This window comes from Monodon monoceros, unplaced genomic scaffold (assembly GCF_005190385.1).
Source record: "Monodon monoceros isolate NGI ecotype Baffin Bay Population unplaced genomic scaffold, NGI_Narwhal_1 Super_Scaffold_3, whole genome shotgun sequence".
NCBI lineage: Eukaryota > Metazoa > Chordata > Mammalia > Artiodactyla > Monodontidae > Monodon > Monodon monoceros.
The window spans coordinates 14,888,442-14,913,557 of NW_021703780.1; the positions used below are offsets into that span (position 1 = coordinate 14,888,442).

At 41.0% G+C, this 25,116-nt stretch overlaps 1 protein-coding gene across 3 annotated transcripts; it reads right to left on the minus strand.

The window, feature by feature from the left end:
* Window positions 1-1,597: 1,597 nt before the first annotated feature.
* Window positions 1,598-24,871, minus strand: TPMT (thiopurine S-methyltransferase). Of its 3 annotated transcripts, none has more exons than XM_029243244.1 (9): window positions 24,832-24,871; window positions 19,582-19,765; window positions 18,454-18,546; window positions 14,431-14,563; window positions 11,010-11,062; window positions 10,269-10,343; window positions 5,864-5,949; window positions 2,745-2,789; window positions 1,598-2,314 (listed from the first exon to the last, which is right to left on the minus strand). In XM_029243244.1, exons 2-9 carry the CDS (start codon window positions 19,719-19,721, stop codon window positions 2,202-2,204), a joined length of 738 nt encoding a protein of 245 aa, XP_029099077.1. In that variant the 5' UTR covers window positions 19,722-19,765; window positions 24,832-24,871; the 3' UTR covers window positions 1,598-2,201. The 3 variants fall into 3 exon arrangements, with proteins under 3 accessions (XP_029099077.1, XP_029099078.1, XP_029099079.1); XM_029243245.1 differs by lacking the exon at window positions 24,832-24,871 and adding an exon at window positions 2,659-2,660 and having other exon boundaries at window positions 1,747-2,308; window positions 2,741-2,789; window positions 19,582-19,767; XM_029243246.1 differs by lacking the exons at window positions 2,745-2,789; window positions 24,832-24,871 and having other exon boundaries at window positions 1,747-2,314; window positions 19,582-19,737.
* Window positions 24,872-25,116: the final 245 nt, after the last annotated feature.

Below are 25,116 nucleotides of genomic sequence, written 5' to 3' on the forward strand. Positions count from 1 at the left end.
AGGTTTCTCGAATACCTTATATAGTGCAATCCTTGTCGCATATATACACTGATTAATGAAAGAAATGCCCTGGGGACTTCACTGGTGGCCCAGTGGTAAAGAATCTGCCTTCCAATGCAGGGGACGTGGGTTCGATCCCTGGTCAGGTAACTAAGATCCCACATGCCGCAGGGCAACTAAGCCCACGTGCCACAACTACTGAGCTCGTGTGCCTCAGCTGGAGAGCCCATGCGCCCTGGAGCCTGCGCGCCACAACTAGAGAAGAGAAAACCCACACGCCACAACCAGAGAGAAGCCCACGCACCACAACGAAGATCCCGCGTGCCATAACTAAGACCCGTCACGGCCAAAAATAAATTAAAAAAAAAAAAAAAGAAGCGATGCCCTGAGTCTTAACTCTAACATTCTGAGTTTCCTATGAAGAATCATCCCTTCTCCATGGCGAAGTCTCCATGGATTTCCTCTGTGCTTCCCTCCAATACTTCTTACTTAGAGGGTCCTGGAATAGCACGACCATCTCTTCCTCCTTCCACCTAGAACAAGCCCTGAGGCCTGTGGAGGCAAAGGATTTGAAGAATACATCTTGTGGTCAGTGGCTGACTCCTGTGCAAAGGACCACGCGGCAGAGCGGGGGAAATGGAGACCCAGCTCAGGGTGGTTACAGCAGAGAGGAGGGGGCGGAGGGCGACAGGCCGAGGAGTCTGGGGGAGGGAGTTAGTGCTTAGGCACATGGACTGCTGGTTTTGCAAGTGTGGGAAGACATGCCACATACATGCAGTTGAGAAGGAATCCCAGAACGAGTCCAATGACACAGTTACATCTCAGATTGTACCTGACAATGACCAGAGAAAGGAAGAGAGCAAGCCACATAGAAGCATCTCAGTCCAGGAGGAGAGATGCAACCTTTGAACAGAGAAGGAGCAGACTGTAGGCGCTTTAGCATGGGCTTGTGAGCTCACAGGAGCAAAAACTTGCTACCATTACGAACCTGAATCCCTCCTGGGTTGGTGGGCTTTGAGTTTCAGGCAGCCTCCGGGCACTTCCTTAACAGGCAGATCTCCATCACCTGTGTGGGTCCTTGGACCCAGCCTGGGTTCTGGTCTCCAGCTTTGCTCTCCCCCAAGGGCACCTGGTCTTCCAGCATCCACTCTGACCACCTATCTAATTTCACAACTCATGCCCCATGTGCTTGGCTTCAGGGGTGAGGGGTTTGGTGGGGAGGGGAAAGTGGTGCAGGCTCGAAGGTTTTGAGCACACACAGAAAAATGAGCTGGAGATGTATGGTTGAAAGTGAGAAGCTGGAGATTTCAAAGTTTCTGAAATTTTCATAAACACACAATGAAATAATTTTTATAATACACACCATCCCATTAACATGAGCTAAACAATCTAAATCATTTAAACATTAGGTAGTGCAGTAAGAAAGGAATGTCTGATTTATCAAAATGTGATTTTTAATGAAAAACTGAAAAGTTTTGAATCTAAACTTTCATAATGAACAGACATGAATCCAGCCCTAAGTACACTGCACTTCGTAAGACTATCATTTAAACAAGATTAAATTACGAGAAACAAAAAACTGCCAAACACAGAAAACAACTTTTAAAAATAATTTCTTTTTACAGTTTGGGAAAAATATTTTTTCCATATAGATTGGTTAATTTCATTAATTTAAAAGTTTATTTCTTCATTCTGTCATATATAAAATTATATAAGGAGAAAAAAATGTGAAAAGGAGTGCTAGGATTGAGTACAATATGAGGGTTTACAGTAAAAATTAATGTTTATATAATGTCTTAGACCATTATCTTTTACCTTGGACCCCATTAAAGTGTTACATTTACTCAATGGTTCTAAATTTCATAAAGAATGCCAATGTTTCTGTCTATTATATTTAAGTTATATGCATTATATTTTTCTTTTATTCTTTAATTATACAAGTAATACATGCTGATTGTAAAAAATTCTTGCAATCTGTAAGTAAGACACACAGGTATAATCGTTCGCCCCCCAATCACAGTCTCTTTTCCAAAGTACATGTTTTTTTTCCTAAAAAGTTATAAGCATTTTTGAGCAAAGATCTGTGATGTGATTTGTGAAGAATTTTTTTCCAAAAGTCACCTATTATATTTTCATGCCTTAGCACAATTTTCAATTGCTCAAAAACATGTTGATATTACTTGCTTCTATTTACATCTCATTTACTTTTCTATAAATAGATATAACTTTTCAATAATGTAGTCAATTCCCCAACTTTTATGTCCTTCTTCAAAAGCATCAACCTTCTCCAGACAATGAATATTGCACACTGAACCTGAAACAAAAACAAAGTGTGACAAGTTAAAACTTTATGAAGAATGCAACCAGTTCTAAAAACATATCAGATGATTTTTAAAAGAGTGTGCACTGAAGATCTTTTCTTTCTTTTTAACGAACATGGGGAAATAAATATTAAGGGTAAATTTTCTGCGCTCTGAATTGTTATTATCACTTATAACTCCTAAGAGCTAAAATAAACATACCATCTCTCTAGAAGAATTCAGATGTCTTTAACATAAGCATACCATTTAGCTAAAAAGTCCTATTACAGAGATGGGTTCCTTTTTTGGATATAATAGTCTCCAATTAACTGGCTTCTGACTTTTAAATTTTATATACTTCTAGATATTAATAGTTTGCTAATAGCTCAAAACAGTTAACTGTTGACTTTATTTCAAAAGTTACAGCACATGTCTGTAACTTACCAAACAATGTTTTAATTTCAGCATCTGGAACGTAAAATGGTGGACCTAAGTAAAAAAGAAACATGGTGAAGAATAAATTCTAATAGATCTAATTGTAAAGAGAAATAAATTCTCAGGGCCCACTTCTCAGCTTATTTCCAATGACCTTGGTATACACATTCCATACGTAACTCAATTATCCAAATAGGTGAGGATGTGACAGGTTCTTCTGCTTCTTGTTTTGCACATCTGATACCAAAGACTGGCTTACTGAGGGGACTGGTAATGTTAGATGCCCATCTCCAGCTTACATGAGATGGCTGAGTCAGCTGGAACTTGGGAACAGGAAAATCAGAGTGGAGTTCATGAACAAATTTCCTTGGGGCTTCCTGCTTCCAGGGTAGAGATTTTCTACCACTCCTTCACTTACCCTCATCCTACAAACTCTGCCCACTTTTCTGTGGGCCATTTACTTTAGAAGAAATAGCTTCTGCCCCTTCCTAGAAGGGAATTCTTAGCCTCCACCCCAGACAAGGGCTGTTCTGTCTTCTTCCTACAGGCCCTTCCTTAGGCCTACTGTTCAGGAAGGGAACTTACATCACATTCACAGAGTTGACATCTGTTTCCTTTATTTTCTATTTCCATCTGATTGTCCCAGACTTAATTATGGACACTAGGTCTCATCTTTTAATGAGTTTTTAAGATCTGACTTATTCAAACAGAAAAAAATACTAACACAGATATTTATAAAACAAAGCACTTTTTTAAAAAGGCTCAATTAAAAATCAAATAGGGTATTTTTACAAATTAAAAGTGTATGTACTTCGTTTTCACTTCTTCCTGAAAAGCCACGACTTAAAGATCAGGCTTTGCAACAAAAAGAATAAAATACCTAGGAATAAACCTACATAAGGAGACAAAAGACCTGTATGCAGAAAACTATAAGACACTGATGAAAGAAATTAAAGATGATACAAATAGATGGAGAGATATACCATGTTCTTTGATCGGAAGAATCAACATTGTGAAAATGACTCTACTACCCAAAGCAATCTACAGATTCAATGCAATCCCTATCAAACTACCGCTGGCATTTTTCACAGAACTAGAACAAACAATTTCACTATTTGTATGGAAACACAAAAGACCCCAAATAGCCAAAACAATCTTGAGGAAGAAAAATGGAGCTGGAGGAATCAGGCTCCCTGACTTCAGACTATACTACAAAGCTACAGTAATCAAGACAATATGGTACTGGCACAAAAACAGAAATATAGATCAATGGAACAGGATAGAAAGCCCAGAGATAAACCTAGGCACATATGGTCACATTAATTTTGATAAAGGAGGCAAGAATATACAATGGAGAAAAGACAGCCTCTTCAATAAGTGGTGCTGGGAAAACTGGACAGCTACATGTAAAAGAATGAAATTAGAACACTCCCTAACACCATACACAAGAATAAACTCAAAATGGATTAAAGACCTAAATGTAAGGCCAGACACTATCAAACTCTTAGAGGAAAACATAGGCAGAACACTCTATGACATAAATCACAGCAAGATCCTTTTTGACCCACCTCCTCGAGGAATGGAAATAAAAACAAAAATCAACAAATGGGACCTAATGAAACTTAAAAGCTTTTGCACAGCAAAGGAAACCATAAATAAGACACAAACACAACCCTCAGAATGGGAGAAAATATTTGCAAATGAAGCAACTGACAAAGGATTAATCTCCAAAATTTACAAGCAGCTCAGGCAGCTCAATATCAAAAAAACAAACAACCCAATCCAACAATGGGCAGAAGACCTAAGTAGACATTTCTCCAAAGAAGATATACAGATTGCCAACAAACACATGAAAGAATGCTCCACATCATTAATCATTAGAGAAATGCAAATCAAAACCACAATGAGATATCATCTCACACCAGTCAGAATGAATGGCCATCATCAAAAAATCTACAAACAATAAATGCTGGAGAGGGTGTGGAGAAAAGGGAACCCTCTTGCACTGTTGGTGGGAATGTAAATTGATACAGCCACTATGGAGAACAGTATGGAGGTTCCTGATAAAACTAAAAATAGAACTATCATACAACCCAGCAATCCCACTACTGGGCATATACCCTGAGAAAACCATAATTCAAAAAGAGTCATGTACCACAATGTTCATTGCAGCTCTATTTACAATAGCTAGGACATGGAAGCAACCTAAGTGTCCATCGACAGATGAATGGATAAAGAAGATGTGGCACATATATACAATGGAATATTACTCAGCCATAAAAAGGAACGAAATTGAGTTATTTGTAGTGAGAAGGATGGACCTAGAGACTGTCATACAGAGTGAAGTAAGTCAGAAAGAGAAAAACAAATACCGTGTGCTAACACATATATATGGAATCTAAAATAAAATGGTTCTGAAGAACCTAGGGGCAGGACAGGAATAAAGACGCAGACATAGAGAATGGACTTGAGGACACAGCGAGGGGGAAGGGTAAGCTGGGACAAGGTGAGAGAGTGGCATGGACACATATACAGTACCAAATGTAAAACAGATAGCTAGTGGGAAGCAGCCACATAGCACAGGGAGATCAGCTCGGTGCTTTGTGTCCACCTAGAGGGGTGAGATAGGGAGGGTGGGAGGGAGACGCAAGAGGGAGGAGATATGGGGATATATGTATATGTATAGCTGATTCACTTTGTTATAAAGCAGAAACTAACACGCCATTGTAAAGCAATTATACTCCAATAAAGATGTTAAAAGAAAAAAGGTCACGCTGTAATGTTCAAACACATTTAAATGAATCCAGAAGAAAACATCCCTTCTACACGTTCAAAACAAATACAGTTATTTTTAAAATGCAATAAATTATAAAGTTCCAGAAATTAAAAACAGCAATAGTTTAGAGATTTTCCTGCACACCCCTACCTCCCCACGTCCACGTCTCACCCCATCCTCCTATGAGGATGTATTTGTAGGCATCAGCCCAATACATCCCATCCCCACCACCATGGATGACACAGACTGCGTGTATATCAGCAGTATGCCTCACAGGAGAAAATAATGCTATCCAAGTCATAGAATTAAATCATGAAACAAGGCAACTGGAAGAAAGAACAAGAAACTTTACCTGCATGTTTAGTTGGATCGTAAGAAAAAACAGACAAGAGGTACTGAAACCCAGTTCTTGTTAGGGACAACATTGTATCTGCATAGCTGAAAAGAACATTGAAAGGCATGTGTTACATTTCTTTACAAAGAACGAGAGGCAGGGAGGGAAGCCAGCTTTTCCTTTCATCCCTATTACTGAGTTTAACTCTCCTAAAAAATCACATGAAGTAGATTCTCATTCTAAAAAGCTAGAAATGGGCTCAGCAAATGACGTTACCTGCCTAAGCCGGGAAATAGCGAAGGATGGGAACCCAAAGGAGGCCTGGCTCTGGAGCCCATCAGACCAGAAGATGTCAAATTAAGCAGAACAGAGGCTCCTTCCAACGTGATGTGGTCCCCGGAGGCTCATCAGCTTTGAACGTATATTTCCTGAAGAACTGCCAGCTTTGGGGCAGTGGTTCCTAGACCAGGCTGGTATCAAGATTACCTGGGCACCTGCTGGAAGAAGAGATGCTCGAGCTTCATTCTTCTCAAGACTGAGTCAGTAGGTTTGCTGTGGGGCCTGGGATGCTGCAGCTTAACAAATATCCTGGATGACGGGGTCATCACCGGGGGCGCGAGTAAGAGGTACAAAACACAGTCCCTTTCCTCTCTTTAGTTGGAGAGAGATAAGACTAATAAACAAGCCAAAATTCAAGGTACTATGACATTACAGTTCTGCACGGGTGGCATAAACCCTGAGTGCTATGGCGACTATCCTTTGGAGTAGGTGTCCTGAGGAGCAGGTGATGCCACTTCCCAGCCGTGTCTGATGGGTTCAGAGCGGGGACCTGCCCTAACAGGGCCCATCAGCAGACAGACCAGGAGCCAGACCTGGGTCTGGTACAGAATGAGAAGTTGGACCAATCAGATGACTCCACTGGGAAACTGAGTTAAGAGATCCAAAGAGGAGCTGCTAGTTCGCTGTGGTCATTGGACCAAACGCTGGAGTTTCTGTGCTGGGTGGAGGCTGGAGCAGAGGAAGCTGAGTGCTGAGGTAGGAGGGCAGAGGAGGCATGCACAGGGAGGTAAGAGGCCATGAGAGACAGACAGACAGATAGAGGTGGACGAGCTGCACAGCTCTGAGTGAGGAGCCTTGGCTCTTTCCACGGGGTCCGGCTGTGCTGCCATCCCTGTCCAGAGCTCTGGGAGAAATCAGGGAGGCTGTCCTGCATGGGGTTTAGGAGTACGGACTCTGCAAGGTCCCCGAGCTCAAAGTCCAGCCCCTCCACTTATGGGCTATGTAAGCTTGACAAAGTCTTAACCCCTCTGTGCCTCAGTTTTCTCATCTGTAAAATGGGGATAAAACTAGTAACCAACTCACAGGTGGTTGTGAGAATTCAATGAGTGCACACACATAAAGTGCTTAGAACACTGCCTGGTACGTGGTAAATGCTCGGGTCAGTAGCTTATTCCGTTAGCATCCTCAACATAAACTCCCTTAAAACTTGAGCTGGCTTGAGCTGGTCACTCTTCCTTGCAAGTGAAAGAACCAGACCTAAGCAAACTTCTGAGCAGAAACCTTTACTTTTTAACTTTAGATTCTTCTTAAGAAAGGAGGGACTTGCTGTCCCGATGAAGTGATCAGTCAGACAGGTTTGGCAGGGTTTCAGAGGACTCACAGGCATCCTTCCTCTTGGAATGCGGACTTTCTCTGTCAACCAGCGTCAAAAAATTCAGAAAAATGAGAGGTATGATTGATGGTAGGCAAGAAACCTGAGAGTCACAGCAGAAACCACATCCGTTCTCGCCCATGTGTAATCTCAGCAGGAGACACGCCGTAGTGATGGCAGGACTGGGAAAAAGCACTAAGTACTGTAAATGCTAAGATAAAGTCATTTATCTTCCTAATGGCTCAAAATAAGCAGTTATTCCGGAAACAAAGGCCAAGGCATTCTTGGGGCTGTGACAAGACACACACACACACACACACACACACACACACACACACGCCTGGAAGGGGAGGAAAGAGAATAGGGGGACCAGGAAGACAGAGTCTGTGACCAAACTAGAATTAGATTCTCCAAGAGCTCTGGAGGGGCCTCATGGCTCTTTCTTACCATGAACTAAACAGTTCAGAGGCCACTTAGATGGCCTTTATTTCTAGGAGAGAGGAGGCAATGGTGGCTGGTGGGAAACAGTATATTTTCCTTGCTTTGAGTCAGGTTTGTTTTCACTCATTTACTCAACAAATATTTATTAAGCTCCTACTATGTGCTAAAATTTTATATACATATACATATATTTATATTTATTATTATGCCAGATGATATCATTATCTATAAAAATTAAGCCAGATGGTGGAGAAATAACTGAACACAAGGTGCACGGTCTGTAGAGCGAGCTTTGTGATTTCAGGTTTGCTCCCCACTGCCTTGGGGATCTGAGTGACGCAACCAAAGCCTGCAGAGAGACTAACCTCGAGGAAGAGGGTAGACAACCTTAGGAAGCGGGGAACACCTACGATCTTAGAGACTCAGCAGAACTGAGTTTAGTGTATAAATGTGGTGTTTTATGGAGACGCAGAAGTCACAGGTGGTACTTTTGAGTTGATGACGGACACTGATGTCACAGGGAAATGCCGAGCAGACACTGGATATGGGATGTGGGTGTTTAGGAGAAAGAACAGAGCTGGAAATACAGAAACAACAAGGGCCAATACCATGCGTGACTTGTTCAGTTATTTCCCCAACATCATGTGTATTTAGACATAGTAGGAACTTAATGTGTATTTGTTGAATACCAGAACGAAAGTAATAGGAGAACTGAAGCAATCTTTGAAGGAGCAAGTACAGGAGAGAGGACAGCACAGCCGTGCTGAGGATGGTCCCTCCGGGAATGATGACTTCTAGGCATGTGAGGAAGGTGAGGGTCCCAGAGAAGAGAGAAAGGAGGAAGGTGTCAGAAAGAAAAGGGAAAAAGGGGTGTGAATTATCACCAGAGGAAAATATATATTAAGAAGATGTGGAACTTCCCTGGTGATGCAGTGGTTAAGAATCCGCCTGCCAATGCAGGGGACATGGGTTCGAGCCCTGGTCCGGGAAGATCCCACATGCCACGGAGCAACTAAGCCCGTGCATCACAACTACTGAGCCTGAGCTCTAGAGCCCGTGCACCATAACAAGAGAAGCCACCGCAAGGAGAAGCCCGCGCACCACAACAAAGAGTAGCCCCCGCTTGCCACAACTAGAGAAAGCCCTTGTGCATCAACGAAGACCCAGTGCAGCCAAAAATAAATAAAATTAAATCTTTAAAAAAAAAAAAAAAAAAGAGGATGTGGCAATGTCTAATTAAAATAAGATTAGGTTTGGCAACAAGCCTTACTCACCAAACAATTCTTTTTTTTTTTGGCCCGCGTGCAGCATGCGGGATCCTAGTTCCCCAACCAGGTATTGAACCCCCTGCGCCCCCTGCCATGGAAGCTTGGAGTCTTAACCACTGGACTGCCAGGGAAGTCCCAAACAATTCATTTTTAAAAAGAGAAATTTCATTTTGCTGATATGTTGAGTCTGCCTCCATACAACGAAGTAATTCAGTATTTATGTGTTACACCCAAGTAAGGCTGTGAATGATATTTGGGTTGGAAAGTACACAGGAGGGGTCACATTTTACTCAGTATACTTTCGCATATTTTAATTTTATTTTCTAATAAGACCAGGTACAAAAGAATGCTCACCCAAAATATCTAGACCAAAAGCTCTAATACAATAGCAGCTAATATTTAAACAGTCATTTAGGGTCAACACAGCACTTGTTACACGTGTTATTTCTTTCCATTCCCACAACAACCGTGTGAGGGGGCCTAGTCATGGGCGTGACTTTAAAGCCAAAGTCCTTGGGTTTTAATCTCAATTCTGTCACGTACTTGCTGCCGCACTTTGGACAAGTAACTTAACCTCTTTGACCTTAGTTTCCTCCTCTGTAAAATGGGAATAATGATAGCGTAATACCTCACAGCGTTGCTTGGTGGATAAATTGTGTTGTTTCACATAAGGTATTTTAAGAAAGCCTGGCACATGGCAAGGAGTGAACAAGTATTACCTGGTACTCTCAGTGGAGGTGGTGAGGGTGGTATTAGTCGGAAAATTACAGTTTTGCAGAGGAGTAAACTAAGGTGTAGAGAAGTTGACTTCTTTGACCAGGGCAATACAGCTTAGAAGTGACAGAGCCACAAGCCTTGCACCCATGTCCCCGTGGCCAAATCCTATACTTTTTAGACCAAGATGCTATTGGATATAGGTCTTCTAATTCCAAATACAATAAGCTATTTCAAACCAGCAGAAGTCTAGTAATCTTCTGGAAACCAGAAAAAGTACAATATAGCAAATTAAGGAGGCTAAAAAAGGGGGAAAAAACAACATAATTAAAGGAGCCAAATCACTAACCGTTTGCGATCACCTGGATTAATAGCGACTAACGCTCCTCTATCCCAAATTCTGTCAAATTTGCCAATATTTGCTCTACCAGAAAGAAAAAGATAAAAAAATTTATGTAAGAAAAATAAAATCTTTAACAAGACAGTGTTCCCCATGGCACATGTCAGAACCTCACCAGCTGTTAAGGAACTGGGATCTCACATCTGCTTTTCCTCAGAGTCTCTAGGGATGTGCTGGTGTGTGTGTGTGTGTGTGTGTGTGTGTGTGTGTGTGTGTGTGTGTGTAGCTGTCCATCTCCTCCTAGATCTAGGAGCTGGTGGCAGCAGCTTGGACTTGGGGGCACAAAGGAGGAACAAGGGACAGTTTGAGACAACTCTCCTCCCAGCCCCTGGAACAGGTATCAGGGACTTTTAGGAGATGAGCTCTCACCTCCGTCCACACCCTGAAATGCATTTCTGTTACAGACACAGGTGTGAAGTGGAAGACACTTTCTTGCTCTCCCCTCCTTTTCCCTACCTTCCTAGGGTATAATAATTTTTCCAGAGCCTAGCAGCTACCCAAGGGCAAAGATATCAAGTGTGCAGACATACAGGCTGCAGTTAAAAATAACTGCAGAACAGAGACTCAAATCAGTGCTTCATGGGTGCTACTACAAGGGAATGGGAGTGATAAAAAGACCCTCAGCCCACCCCAGCATTGCCTAGCAAACACTCAAGTTTTTAAAAGTGCAGAGGTAGACATCAGTCCTACCTGGGAAGATCAAAAAGACTGCAACAGTACAATGAGATGTTCCCTGAAGAACTCTGCAATGAAAAAGTCAAGAAAAACAAATTCCACTTAACTAGGAGGTACTTGAATGGTCAAGGGAAAAAAAACAGGGGCAAAGCAGCACATGGGTGGTAGAGAAAGAATGTGTAATTAAACATAAAGAACATAATTTCACGGCAAACAATTTTTTTAGACATCTTACTTTAAATTTTTATTTTGGGGGGACTTCCCTGGTGGTCCAGTGGCTAAGACTCCACGCTCCCAGTGCAGGGGGCCCGGGTTCGATCCCTGGTCAGGGAACTAGATCCCACATGCCGCAACTAAGAGTTCACGTGCTGCAACTAAAGATCCTGCATGCCGCAACTAAGACCCGATGCAGCCAAATAAATAAATAACATTATTTTTAAAAAACACTAATCTATAAAAAATATAAATTTTTATTTTTTTAATTTTGAAATAAATATGGACCATGCTGCAGAGAATTTATAGAATAAAGAAAAAACCTGCATGCCACCCTCTGAGCACAGTGATTTTAATCATTTTGGTGAATTCCTCTCCATCTTTCCCCCCTCACTTCCTGCACCTTGCAACCTATGCAAATATTTTTATAACTGAAAATAAAATACAATTTTACTGAAAATAATTTTTAATGGGACTTTTTAAAATTAAAAACCTATATGGGGTTCTTTTGGATCAACTCAAAAAGGAAAATCAGATTGGTTAATCCTGAAGATCAGTTAACTATTACTCATTTTGGAGCTTGTTATATTTTAGCAATGTTTACTTTAGCAAAATCCTAATATTTTGACCCCCTAATGACAAGTATACACATCAATCAATTACCAGGCAGACTGAGAGAGAAAGGGCAGGCATTTTAAAAGTTACTCATGAAGGGCTTCCCTGGTGGCGCAGTGGTTGGGAGTCCGCCTGCCGATGCAGGGGACACGGGTTCGTGCCCCGGTCCGGGAGGATCCCACATGCCGCGGAGCGGCTGGGCCTGTGAGCCATGGCCGCTGAACCTGCGCGTCTGGAGCCTGTGCTCCGCAATGGGAGAGGCCACAACAGTGAGAGGCCCGCGTACCGCAAAAAAAAAACAAAAAAAACCAAGTTACTCATGAAAAGTGCAGTTGTATTGACTCCCCATTCACTGACTGTCCATTCACTGACTGATGAGCATTTATTTCCTGAGCACCTCGTAGACAGGACTAGCCCAAGTTCTAGATACTGCAGTGAATTTGACAGTCTCTGACCCCAGTGAGGACAGCCTGGTGGAGCAGAGAGGTGCGGGAACAAAGAACCATCACGGTACAGAATGGGCTATACTGTTCTGGTTGTGTGCCCAGAACTGTGGGAACACAGTAGATGGAGCAGGGAACTCACTGCCCAAGCACCAGGAAAGGCGGAACAAAAGGTGGCCGAAGAACTGGCTGGATGCATCTGCTGACATCACGGGTGTGGGAGGTGAGAAGTCTGGGAGGTGGGGGGAGGAGCAGGGTAGGAGATGTACTTCAGGATGTGAAAATGTTGGATTTTATTCTGAAATAAGGTGCAACAGAGGTGGGTGGGCCTTTGAAGACCAGTCTGGAAGCACAGTGGGGGTCAGCCCTGAGAGGAAGGGGTCGGGAGGCAGGGAGAACAGCCCGTGAATCTTAACCTTGGCTGCAGACTGGAATCCCCCAGGAGCTTTAAATAGACCTGATGCCAGGCCCCATCTCTAGAGGTTCTGACTGAATTAGCTGGAGGCAAGGCCTTGGCACTAGGAATTTTAAAAGATCTATAGATAATTTCAAATGTGCCACCAGGGCTGAGAACCACTTCCTCCAAGGAGTCTGGAAGAGGGCTAGCCTCTCCGGACTGAGCAAACAGCAATTCTTAGATGATCTCAGAATGGAGTGGGAGGAAGCTATAAAATAAAGTCCTATCAAGTTTCCTAGTGACCTGAGCAATTAATTTCAATATCTAGAAAAGAGAGTGCTTTGCGAGAGACCGAATGTACAGACGGATGGTGGCCAGACCACATCTGGTAAGAGCTCAGACCCATAACCTCTGCATCAACTAGCCAGGGAAGCCTAACCACAGCCTTGCAGGACGTGGTCAGTGACTGCCAGCCTCCCTGATTTTTACGCCTTCCCTCCACCCCTACGCCTCTTCTAGCTCAAAATCAAATACGCTTCCCAAACCAATCACAAGGGATGCCGCTTCTAGTTAGCCAACAGCGCCAGAAGGCTTCGCATTTTTATCTAGAAAGCTTTCCTACGCCCCCGCCAGGCTTTGAGCCTCTGACAAATTCATTTGGCGACTCCCTCTGAATTGACAGCCTCTGCTTGTTCTCATTTGGGTGGTCTCTGTTTATTTCCACATTATTACCCCAAGCTAGTGAAGCAGTTCCACTGGATCATTCTGGTCACAGGAGGAGGACAACTCCCAAATCTATCATTTCCAGCCCAAATGCTTGGCGCACGCTTCAGAGACATTTGCCAGTTATCCCTTCATCATGCCACAGGTCTTTTAAACTCACCTCCAGAACAAAACTCATTTTCTCTGCTCTTCAACTTGCTTCTCCTTTATTCTCTGCTATCCAACCAGTCATCTGAGCTGGAAATGTGAACTCACCACCCCCTGGATTCCCACTCAATTAATCATTAAATCCTCCCAGTTTGACACCCTAAACATCATTTTAATCTATCTGTTCCTCTAAGTGCCCCATCACTCTCGCGGTGCAGCCCTTCAGGATCTCTTTCCTGGACCACTGCTCACAACCTCCTATCGGGTCTCTTTGCCAGGAGGCTACTGCCCTTCAAGCTCACTTCCCTTGAGGCCACAAGGGTGGTCGGTTACAAAAGAAAATCTGGCTGTGTCACGTTCAGGTACCAGCTTTACAGGACATCTGGACTGGATGACCTGACTCTCTGCCTGTCCTAGCCCTATCTGTCACCACACTTCAGGAAGCTCCCCCAGGCTGGGTTAGGAAACATTCCTCGCTGTTCCCTTAATACCCCGTGTCATTACACTTCGCTCCATGTATGACAAACAGCCTCCTTTGTTTCTCTTCTCTCCTAAGCTAAGCGATTCTTTAGGGCAGGGACTGTGTTTTCATCTCTTCAGTGTCTTATGCAGGGTGTGGCACAAGACAGGTTCTCAGAAACACCTGTTTATATATTAAAAATCAAACAAACCCAAACCAAAATCACGACAAATAAGCTTTGACCTTGGCTTTTATATATATATGTTCACACCTAGCTACTGTCTATCTTTTTATGCTCCTTACACTGTATAATATCCAGGTGAATCTGGTGATAAAGTGGGGTCATCTGACACTTGTATAGTATCCTCACTTACTCATGCTGAGAAAAACCTTCTTCTGGGGGCATGGAAATAACTATTTACCAAAATCAAAACACACCTTGAATACTTTGGCTCCAGGAATTTCCATAATTTGTTCTTCTGAGTAAGAAAGATTCTGCTCCATAAAAAATTCCCGTATCCCAAGTTCACTGATTTCCACACCAACTACACTGTGTCCTCGGTCTGCAAACCTGCATAAAATCATATAATTACACTTAAATTTTTATTTCAAATACCGTACTAAGTAAAAGGATATGTACCAATAAGCATACATTTTCCTTAATTTTAAGGGATTTATTTGAATTCAGACTCAACAACGTTTCACAGAACATGTAGATACACAGAAAGTGGATCTATATATTCTCAAACCTTATGCTATGTGGAATTCTGAAAAAATGATTTATATGACCTTAGGAAAAATTTAAGAGTTTGGAAAATTATACCTTAACATGTTGATTTACTACAAATGGATTTGACTGGAAGAGTTTCTGATTTAAAAGCATCCTATGAATTAGATATGCCTTTCAAGTTCTCTAAATCAGCTCTGTCCATTAAAACTTTCAGTGATGATGGAAAAATCTATACCTGTTGTCCAATCCAGCAGCCACTAACCACATAGGCTATTGAGCCCTTGAGATGTGGCTCGTGTGACTTAGTTTAAACAGCCACATGGGGCTGGTAGATACCGTACTGGAGCACTCTAGGACATTATCATCCACTTCTATAATAATCTTATAATTTCCACTTACACTAAACCCTATCCAAAAATTTATTTGATTACCATACGCAAAAGCTTACCAGTATTTTTCTGGTAAGGTTTATAATTACAGAATTCAGTCTTGGGATCTTAGACTTCAAAGAAAACAGCACTAGTGGCACAAATACCCAGGTACAGTATTGATTTTATGTTACATTAAATAAACACATAAGTCAGTTATGCAACATATGCTTTTTTTTTTTTTGCGGTACGCGGGCCTCTCACTGCTGTGGCGTCTCCCATTGCGGAGCACAGGCTCCGGACGCGCGGGCTCAGCGGCCATGGCTCACGGGCCCAGCCGCTCCGCGGCATGTGGGATCTTCCCGGACCGGGGCACGAACCCGTGTCTCCTGCATCGGCAGGTGGACTCTCAACCACTGCTCCACCAGGGAAGCCCAACATATGCATTTTTAAAAATCACACACCATGCAAAATCATGCAGTAAAAATCACGAGGCTTATGGGGAAAATGGGGGCTGGAGTACACATTGAACAACTTTGTCCTAATGGAGTATATTCAGCCATAAACAACTGAAATCTTGCCATTTATGACAACATAGATGGACTCTGAGGGCATTATGCTAAGTGAAATGAGTCAGACACAGACAAACAGCTTATAATCTCACTTATATGTGGAATCAAAAGAAAACAAAAACCAGAAACAAGCTCATAGATACAGAGACCAGATTGGTAGTTGCCAGAGGCTGGGGGTGAGCAATGGGTGAAATGGGTGAAGGAAGTCAAAAGGTACAAATTTTCAGTTATAAAATAAATAAGTCATGGGGATGTAATGTACAACATGGTAACTATAGTTAGTAGCATTGTATTGCATATTTGAAAGTTGCTAAGAGAGTAGATTTTAAAAGTTCTTATCACACACAACACTATGTAGTTCTGTAACTATGTATTGATTAACTAGATTTATTGGGGTGATCATTTCGCAATATATGTATATACAAATATCAAATCATTATATTGTACACCTAAAACTAACATAATGTTGTATATCAATTATACCTTAATTTTTAAAAAGGTTTTTTTTTTTTTAAGAAAAAGCTGCTGCACGTTTGCCATAACTCATCTCTGTGAATCAGGATTTTCTCAATAATATGTAATTAAACAGTATTTAGAAATAAAATGGATTAAATAGTACTTAAGAAAAAAAAAACTTAGTGCCACATTAAAAAGAAAAAAGACAAGAACCTAATAGACATGGTGGCACAGTTTTACATGTTAAATGGTTACAAAATATAAATACTACAACATGGCACTTTACCTTGAGAGAGACCTGAAGTTTACTTGTAGACTTGTAGGCGTTGGAAGGGCTGCAGCTTTTAAGTTATTGTAAAGTAACGGAAGGGGGATTATTGGCAGCCGTGGAAAGTTCCAACACTGGCTGTGGATGGGAGCAAGTGGCTCACAGCACACCGAGGTGAACTGAGGTATCGGGGAGATAGTTGAGGTTTGTGCATGGGTGCATTTTGTCTATTTATACACGGTTTAGTAGAGCTGGGTGTTTCACCTCATGTTTCTTGCAGACAAAATTACATATAAGCAGATGTGAAATTCAAACCATGCTCAAATTGTTCCTTAATGTATTAGTGGAGTTAGAATGCAATTAGCATTTTCAAAACAATTGAATAATAGCAGAACTGATGGTACCTATTCCCTACACAAGAGGACACACTTTCAATGTGGTCAGAACATGAACTGTTTATAGTTCTAAAACATACATATTAATAACTTATCTTTCACATTTCCTGGGAAATTTGTAAGTTAACATACATGGAATATTTTTTTTTATTCTCCATACATTTTTTGAAGTTATAAAATATAAACAAAAAAGTTACCCAAACCAGCTGCATGGATTTTTACTTCTACTCAACATATGGAAAAATGAACCATAGCCTACTATAGACTGGCATAGGCTGGATTCTACTGGAATATATTGTCCTAAAAGAAACCCAAAACCTAAGGAAATGTCTTAAACATTTTATGTTAATGCTTTTGGGCTTCAGCTCACAGTTTATCTATTCACATCTGATATCTGTATAGACCTTAATACACAAATTTGTTACATAAGTGAAAAATCCTCTAATATAATAACTTTTATACAATTACAGTAGCTTAGTTCTGGCATTTTTATTACAAAGGACTTTAGACCCTAAATCTTCAACAATCACATTTAATTGGCTGTTTCATAATACCATTTTCTAACCTTGTATCAAAGCCTCTGCTAGAACTAGATTGTTATCACTTATGACACAGCAATAAGACAATCTGCTCATAGAGTTAATGTTTTTCTTGCAGGTAGTTTGCAAAGTAATTCTTTCTTCTGCTTCAGTGAGTTGGTTAGGATATAATGTTCTCAATTTCGTGGCCACCCTAGAATCTTAAGCCACAGCAGCCACTCACAAATGCTCTCAGCTACAAGTTGAGGGAGCAGGGGCCTGGCTGCAAAAATGCCACCATCCCCGCTCAGAAATCCACTCCCAATGCACACATGTTCTGTAGTTTGCCCACCTGTATTTATGTAGGGCAGAGAGCATTTTTAAGTTACCATATTTTTCATTTACTAATCATTTTCATATATTTTATTTTTCTTTCCTGCTTGACGATCAAAGTTCTCAACGTTCAAGCTTATACAAGCTTATGTCTTGGCATGTACGATAGCCTCTGTACATTATCATTACAACAAATTCTGTATAGGAAACGATTGCCAGGTTTGTGACTTTAGGGTAACCCATAGTGACAGTGGCTTGTGAATTAAAGTGAATTCTCACAAGAGAGAATTACTCACAAGAAATACTTTCTTTATCACTGGTTTTATTAGCAATGATTCATGAAAACAAAACCTCCTATGTGCTCGTAGAGGGACGGGAGAGTTGAGCTGAACTGTGGACTATACACGGTTTTGCCAAAAAGCTGTAATTCATTTTGAGCTTTTCTGTCCACCTCTATTTAAAATACCTAAAATTAACTTAGTTACATTCCAAAACCACCTACAAAAACTAAACCACCACAAAGATGAAGGAAATTTAAGAGGGAAGGCTAGTCCCATCCTCTGCCTCCCCCACCACTTTGGTTGTAGACTAATTCTTTTGCTTAGAAACTCAATACAGAAAGACTAGTTCTCCCCTCTGTTTCTGCACTGTCTTCCTGTTTGAGAGTATTACCTCTATGAACCCATCAGTATTAGTCTACTAAAAATATAGAATCCCTGTGCATTTCCTGAGAATGGAATTTTTTAAACTTACATCCTATTATTCACCCAAAGTGTTTACCATCAAGACAAGAAAGTACGTTCATGCTTATCTGCTCATACCATTTCATCTCAACTGCTTTTCCACAAAGAGGAAAAAATACCCTCAGTTCTTTCGCGCCTTTAAGGAAAGTATCCAAATGCTTCTTTAATAGCCTGGGGAGGAAAAAAAAAATTGTTTGTTTTAATTAGCCCAAGACACAGAGGAAAGGACTACAATTTTACAATGCTAAGTACATTTCATGTATTACCTCACTTAATATTTCCCAACAACTTTATGAAGTAGGTAACATTATTCATTAAAATCTCCAGTTTATACATGAAGAAACGGGAAGGTTAAGCAACTTGCTCAGTCAGGTAACTGGCAAGCAGTTAATGTGACTCAAACCTGGGGCTTTCCTGATTAGTAATTAAACATAAAAAAATATTTTTTCCTTGTTTGATATGTTTTGAAAATGTATATGTGTGTGTGTGTGTGTGTGTGTCTTCTAAGGCCAGCTACATGACAGAGATAACTCATACAATGGTTCTAGGATGATACCCCAACTACTACTTAGTGTGCAAATGTAATAATAATAATGATGTCCCCTGGGCAGTCAGGGTGGCTGCCTGGAAGAAGGAACATCTGTCGTGGCCACTCTACTCAGCACTGACCCATCTTTATTGCTGCTGCTTCAAAGCCCACTACTACTACTACTATTACATTGCTTAGCATTCAGCTCACTGATTAATTTCTCTCAACTTCTCTTCTTCCACCATATAGATAATACTTTAACATTTGAACACATGCTATTGGAAAGCAAAGTCAGAACACCACCACTTTTCAGCATAAAGAGATGCCAGCATTAATATAACCTGAGCATCTGCATATGTATAAACATGTATGCCCAACAAATAAATGTTATAGGGGATTAAAAAAAGGACATATTTCATAAATCTAAGATGTCATCAACTGTAAGTCACACCATTACTTATACTCCATGAGAAGAAATATCACTGCCAATTCACCTATGACATGCCACAGATGCATCCTGATTTCAGGGATGCTCCAATGTGAAAATCTAAAAATGTGCATCTTAAAATCAAATAATGGATATCTATATTATTATTTCTATTTCCAAAGTCAGTTTCTGATAGAGCATTTCTGTTATAGACCAACATTTGATATAAAGAAACATAAACATTTCTTACTGATGTCCTCGTTCTTGGTGAAATGCAATTTTGTGATTCACCCACTTCTCTTGCCATTCTTCCAGAGTCAGCACTCGGTTTTTCTGTACCTCAGTGTTGGGGTTCTCTTCAGCATCAAGTACTGCTCCTGTATTAGCCATGGTTTTGTAGATAGCTTTGACTCAGAAACAAATGTCTCCAATGCCTAAGTGGAAAATGTTTGCAAGGTTGTCACTTAAGTGCATTTCAATTCTATTGATGAATGAAGAAAAAACCTATTATTCTCAGCAGTACAGCTTTCATTTTACTTTTTAATTAATTAATTTATTTATTTTTAGCTGTGTTGGTTCTTCGTTGCTGTGCGCGGGCTTTCTCTAGTTGCAGCGAGCAGGGGCTACTCTTCATTGCGGTGCGCGGGCTTCTCACTGCAGTGGCTTCTCTTGTTGCGGAGCACGGGCTCTAGGCGCGCAGGCTTCAGTAGTTGTGGCTCGCGGGCCCTAGAGCGCAGGCTCAGTAGTTGTGGCACATGGGCTTAGTTGCTCCGCGGCATGTGGGATCTTCCAGATCAGGGCTTGAACCCGTGTCCCCTGCATTGGCAGGCGGATTCTTAACCACTGTGCCACCAGGGAAGTCCCAGCAGTATGGCTTATTTAAAAATATTTCAATATTCACGGAAAAGCTATACAAAAAATTACTTTTCAGTGAATCTGATGGTAGAGGCATATCTCATAATACACAATAGGAAAGATCTTTAAATAAATTGAATTACATCTTAGAGTAAAAGAATTTAAGTTTAAAAAAAAGAGACAGGGCAAAAAAAAAAAACAGGCATTATAACTTTTGTAAGCTTAGAATCTTTCCTAGCATCTCACTCTTCAATTTTTAAAATTTCCTTTAATGTTTACTTATTTTTTTAATCAATGTTATAATGCACACAATTCAGAGTTCAACAGAGCTATGAAAGCAGCAGTCCCCATTTCCAATGAGACAAACATCTTTAACTCTTTTAGCTGAATCTTGAAATATAACTCAAAATATAACTCAAATAGCATGCTTATTTTGTATCTTCTTAATTTTTTATTTCTAGGAAGCATCTAGAAAAGATAAGCATTTAGTCCTCTTTCAACTTCCCAACACACACACACCACCTTCTCATTTTTCCTATCCTTTCCATATAGATATAGCATATTTGTGATTAAGCATTTCAAGTTCACATTATTAGGACTAGGTAAATACTATTCACAGGTAAGCCATATAGAATTCTATGATTACTTTTCCTTTTCTGTACAACTTTTTATTCTGTAGTTAATAACTATCTGGCTTTTTCATTTATAAAATTTCCATATATTTATTACTAATTCAACTCTAAGTTCTCCCAATCTCCTGTCAATACACTCTCAATCTCTTGGCTTATTAGATATCCTATCAACGTCATCTCAGAGAATAACCTTCTGACCTGGATGCTGTCTTCTCCTGGTACACAGCTAGCCTTCTGTGATCTTTATCTACCACCATCCTGGAGCCTTCCTTCTTATCTTTTGATGAATCTCCTGTTTCCTTTATTGGCCATTTTCCTTTTCTTTGGTTACCACCCTTATACTGGTAAAATACAACCTTTGGCAGCTTTCTGAGAAAGAGTGCATGGGAGAAAAGGCTTTTGGCAATTTTGCATGTAGAAAATGTCTTCACACTATTTATTCCCCATCCTCGATGTATAGTTTTGCTGGGTAAGAATTCTTAGTTAGAAAACATTTTCTCTCACAATTCTGAAGAAATCATTCCCTTGTCATCTAGCTTGTAGAGTTACTGCTTAAATTCAAAGACATTTGGATCTTGATATTTTCCATGTGGCCAATATTTTTCTCTCTCTCAAAGCTTTTCTTTGCCCCTTAGTTTTTGCAATTTCATAATTCTATGCCTTATCCTGGGTCTGCTTTCATCCATCTGGCTGACTTCTTTTAATCTGGAAGCTCATATCCTTCAATTATGGAAAAATTCTTGAATTATTCAGATGATGATTTTGATCCTTTTTTTCTATTTCTCTTTCTCGGACCCCTTTTTATGGTTGTAGAAGCTCTTGACCCAATGCTCTAAATTTCTCATATTTTTTTCTATTTTCCAACTCTTCATCGTTTTGTCCTATTTTCTGACAGCCCACCTTATTTTTATCTTTCTACCTTGCTATTTAGTTTTTCTTTTCTGCTCTCAAGTCTTTAATTCTCAAGAGCTCCTTTTTGTTTCTGATGTTCTCTTTTCATTTTATTTTGTCGTTACTTCATGTATAGAATGTATATAATATTTTCTCTTATTTACCTGCATGGTCTGTTACTGCGTCATTTTTTTCTGTTGGTTTTGTCTTCTATCTTTCAAACTAGTGACTGTCCTCAAATTCCTAGCAATTCTTATTATCTACTCACATTTAAGAGTAAATACCAAAAAGCTGATTATAAGTTTAAGTTTGTGGATGGGGCTTATTGACTGTAAGCTTCTCTGTAGGATAATATGAATAGGTATTATTTGGAAACTTAGATGTCATTATCTTTATTCTCTTTGGACTCATCAGACTTTCCATAGATGGACTTCCCAATTCCTGTTGAAAGTTTGAGTCCTTGGGACTATGGTTCTATACTCACACGAGAAAAGGATAAAAGTGGGAAAGGGCCCCAGCATTCAGTTTGCCTGTGTTCAATTAATCCCCATATTTTCAGTATGGTACTCCCATCCCCAACTGTGAACTGTATCTTCCCAGTCCAAAGACTGTACCCTCTCCAGGGAATAAACCCCCCAAAGTCTGCTGGTGTGGTGAAGAAGAGATACTTGGTTGCAGGGAATTGGGAAAGGGATCTGCAGACTTAGCCTTTTAGGAACCAGAATTTCAAGCAATCCTCCTAATTTCAACCATACCCTTCCATCTCCCTGAGGTACCTGGTGCCGCTAATTCCTGAGCATTGGGGGATTCTATAATGCAAATAGGATTGCTTATTGGCTTTCCCCATTGCTGGTTTAGAATTTAGCTTTCTTCAGTCTGCAAAATCCTTTATCACTCGTCCATCTGCTTTCTAGTTTCAAATTTTTATTGCTTTTATCTTCTCTTCTGTCTTCCCTTTATGTCTTTAAAAATCCTACTGTTGTTTTGGTGGAGTTTCAGGAGCAAGCAAAAGTAGATGCGCAGATTCAATATCCCTTCTCTACCCTACAAGTTTGCATTTTCAAATAATTTTCTTATAGCTTTTTTTTTTTGGTATGGGAAAATGCACACAAAGGCGTTGACCTAAAGAAAAACACGCAACATAAGAGTTGTGAGTTTCAATTTTATTCGGGGACCTTACTGAGGATGATAGCCTGGGAGAGAGCCTTTCAGATACCTCTGAGGAACTGCTCCAAATACATATGTTCCACATGTATAAGATTTTTTTTTTTTTTTTTGACTAGGAAAAACATGTAGTCTAGCATACATTTTGGTAAAAGATTACTTTTTGTTTTGTTGTTGTTTTTGTTTTTTTGTTTTTGTTTTTTTGCGGTACGCGGGCCTCTCACTGTTGTGGCCTCTCCCGTTGCGGAGCAACAGGCTCCGGACGCGCAGGCTCAGCGGCCATGGCTCACGGGCCCAGCCGCTCCGCGGCATGTGGGATCTTCCCGGACCGGGGCACGAACCCGTGTCCCCTGCATCGGCAGGCGGACTCTCAACCACTGCGCCACCAGGGAAGCCCAAAAGATTACTTTTAATCACAAAGAACAGATACCTCAAGTTAATGATTTTAGTGATTTCTATGTACAAGAAGATGCAAGAATCTGGGGCCATTGAAATTCTCCCTGAGGCATGCTATCTAGGGGCCATTTATACAAAACCCAGAATGCCTCACCCTTATTTTCCCTCCAGAAGTCCTAAATCGCCTGGGGTACATAACCCTCTGCAGGGGGTTGTGTTTTAACCCTTAGTATAACTGGTTGATGAGCAACATTCCTTGTTCCTTTTTTTCCCCCCTTTTACAAAGCGAACTGAGAAAAAAGGACATGTGTACATAACTGCAAATCTACCTGAAGGTATGAGGAAAATGTCTGTCCTTTCAACGTGAAATTTGTCATGTGAGGACGATACAACACAATAGTTGTAACTTATCCTTTGAGTCATTAGTGAAACTAATTTAGTTTGGATTACACTAGCAGGCTATTGGTGGAGTTAATTTAATGATTCATCCATGAATCATTATTCATGGAAAAGCAGTTATTCAAGGAAAAGTTCCCTTTATGGCAAAACTTGGCTTCAGTGTGCTTAGGATTTAAGGAGAAGGCACCTCTCTTGGAATTGGGAACACAAATTCACTTCCCAGCAAACTTTTGTTAACAAATGGCTTTTGCAAGGCCCTGATGATGTCTAGAGGTGATGCTCAGGGTTTTCTGAGAGGTCAGAGGGAAGTATCTGATGTATTGGGTACAGAAAAGCAAAAGAGAGTTGCAGTTTTCCCATTTCCACATTCAGCCAGAAACTTTGGAACCTGAACTTGAGCCTTCATAAACAGTTCTCTACTTAAAACAAAAGGGAAGCATAATTTTATCACTAAGCCAGGGCAGCCTGGAATTGTTCAACTCTACCCCTCTTACACAAACTTGAAATATAACTTAACATCATGAATATAACTTAATCACTTCTTAGGTGTTCTCATAGCTTCTCAACCTGTACTTAACTTGTCCACATCCTTTTCTGGGGAAATAAAAAGTTTCTTTCTACAAGCAAGATAAAAGTGCAAAATTATAAGCATCAGGAAAGGCAAATTTCACAATCATTCTTACCCATACACAGAAATAGCAGATGTGCTAGTTTGGTCGCCCGAGTTCTCCTTGGGTGGACTCCCAAGACTGGTTTCCTCCTCACCTTTTCAAAAAGCATGTTTCTGCTTTAGATTTATTTTAAAATTTTGGTAAATTGAAGAATAACTTCCCTAAAGTGCACAAATTTTAAGAGTATGGCTCAGTGAATTTTTATACATGCATACAACCTATGCAATTACCATGGAGCAAGACAATATTTACAGCATCCCAGTTCCCCTCACTGTCCCGGCAAGTACTTCTCTTTTCTTAAAATCAACAATACCCGACAATGCCTTGGGGTCACTTTAACCATGGACTCAGAAGGATCATTCACTACCTGATCTCGTTATTCCCCGTTCCCACTCGGCTCCCTGAGCCCATTTCAGGGCGCGGATGGCTGGGACGCCCCGTTCCGGAATCCGATCACACACTCACACCTAAACGTCCCATTGGTCATCGCACCCTCTCTGCACCCGGCGGAGCCTACCTTGTGCGCTGTCCGTCGCCTGCTGCTGGTTCTGGCGCTGCAGCGGGCCTCACCGGCTGAGTCCCTAAGCCCCAGGCTCAGCCCTGCTATTGGACCCGCCCCCGGACCCGCCCCTCCCGTGGCGCACAGACCCCGCCCCCCTCCACACGCTCCCCGGCTTGCTCAGCGGCGGAAATGGCCAGGGCGGGGCGAGTAGCGCGGCGAAGGCGAAGGCGGGGACCCTACTCCTCCCTCTTCCCGCCGGCTCCTCCCACCCCGGG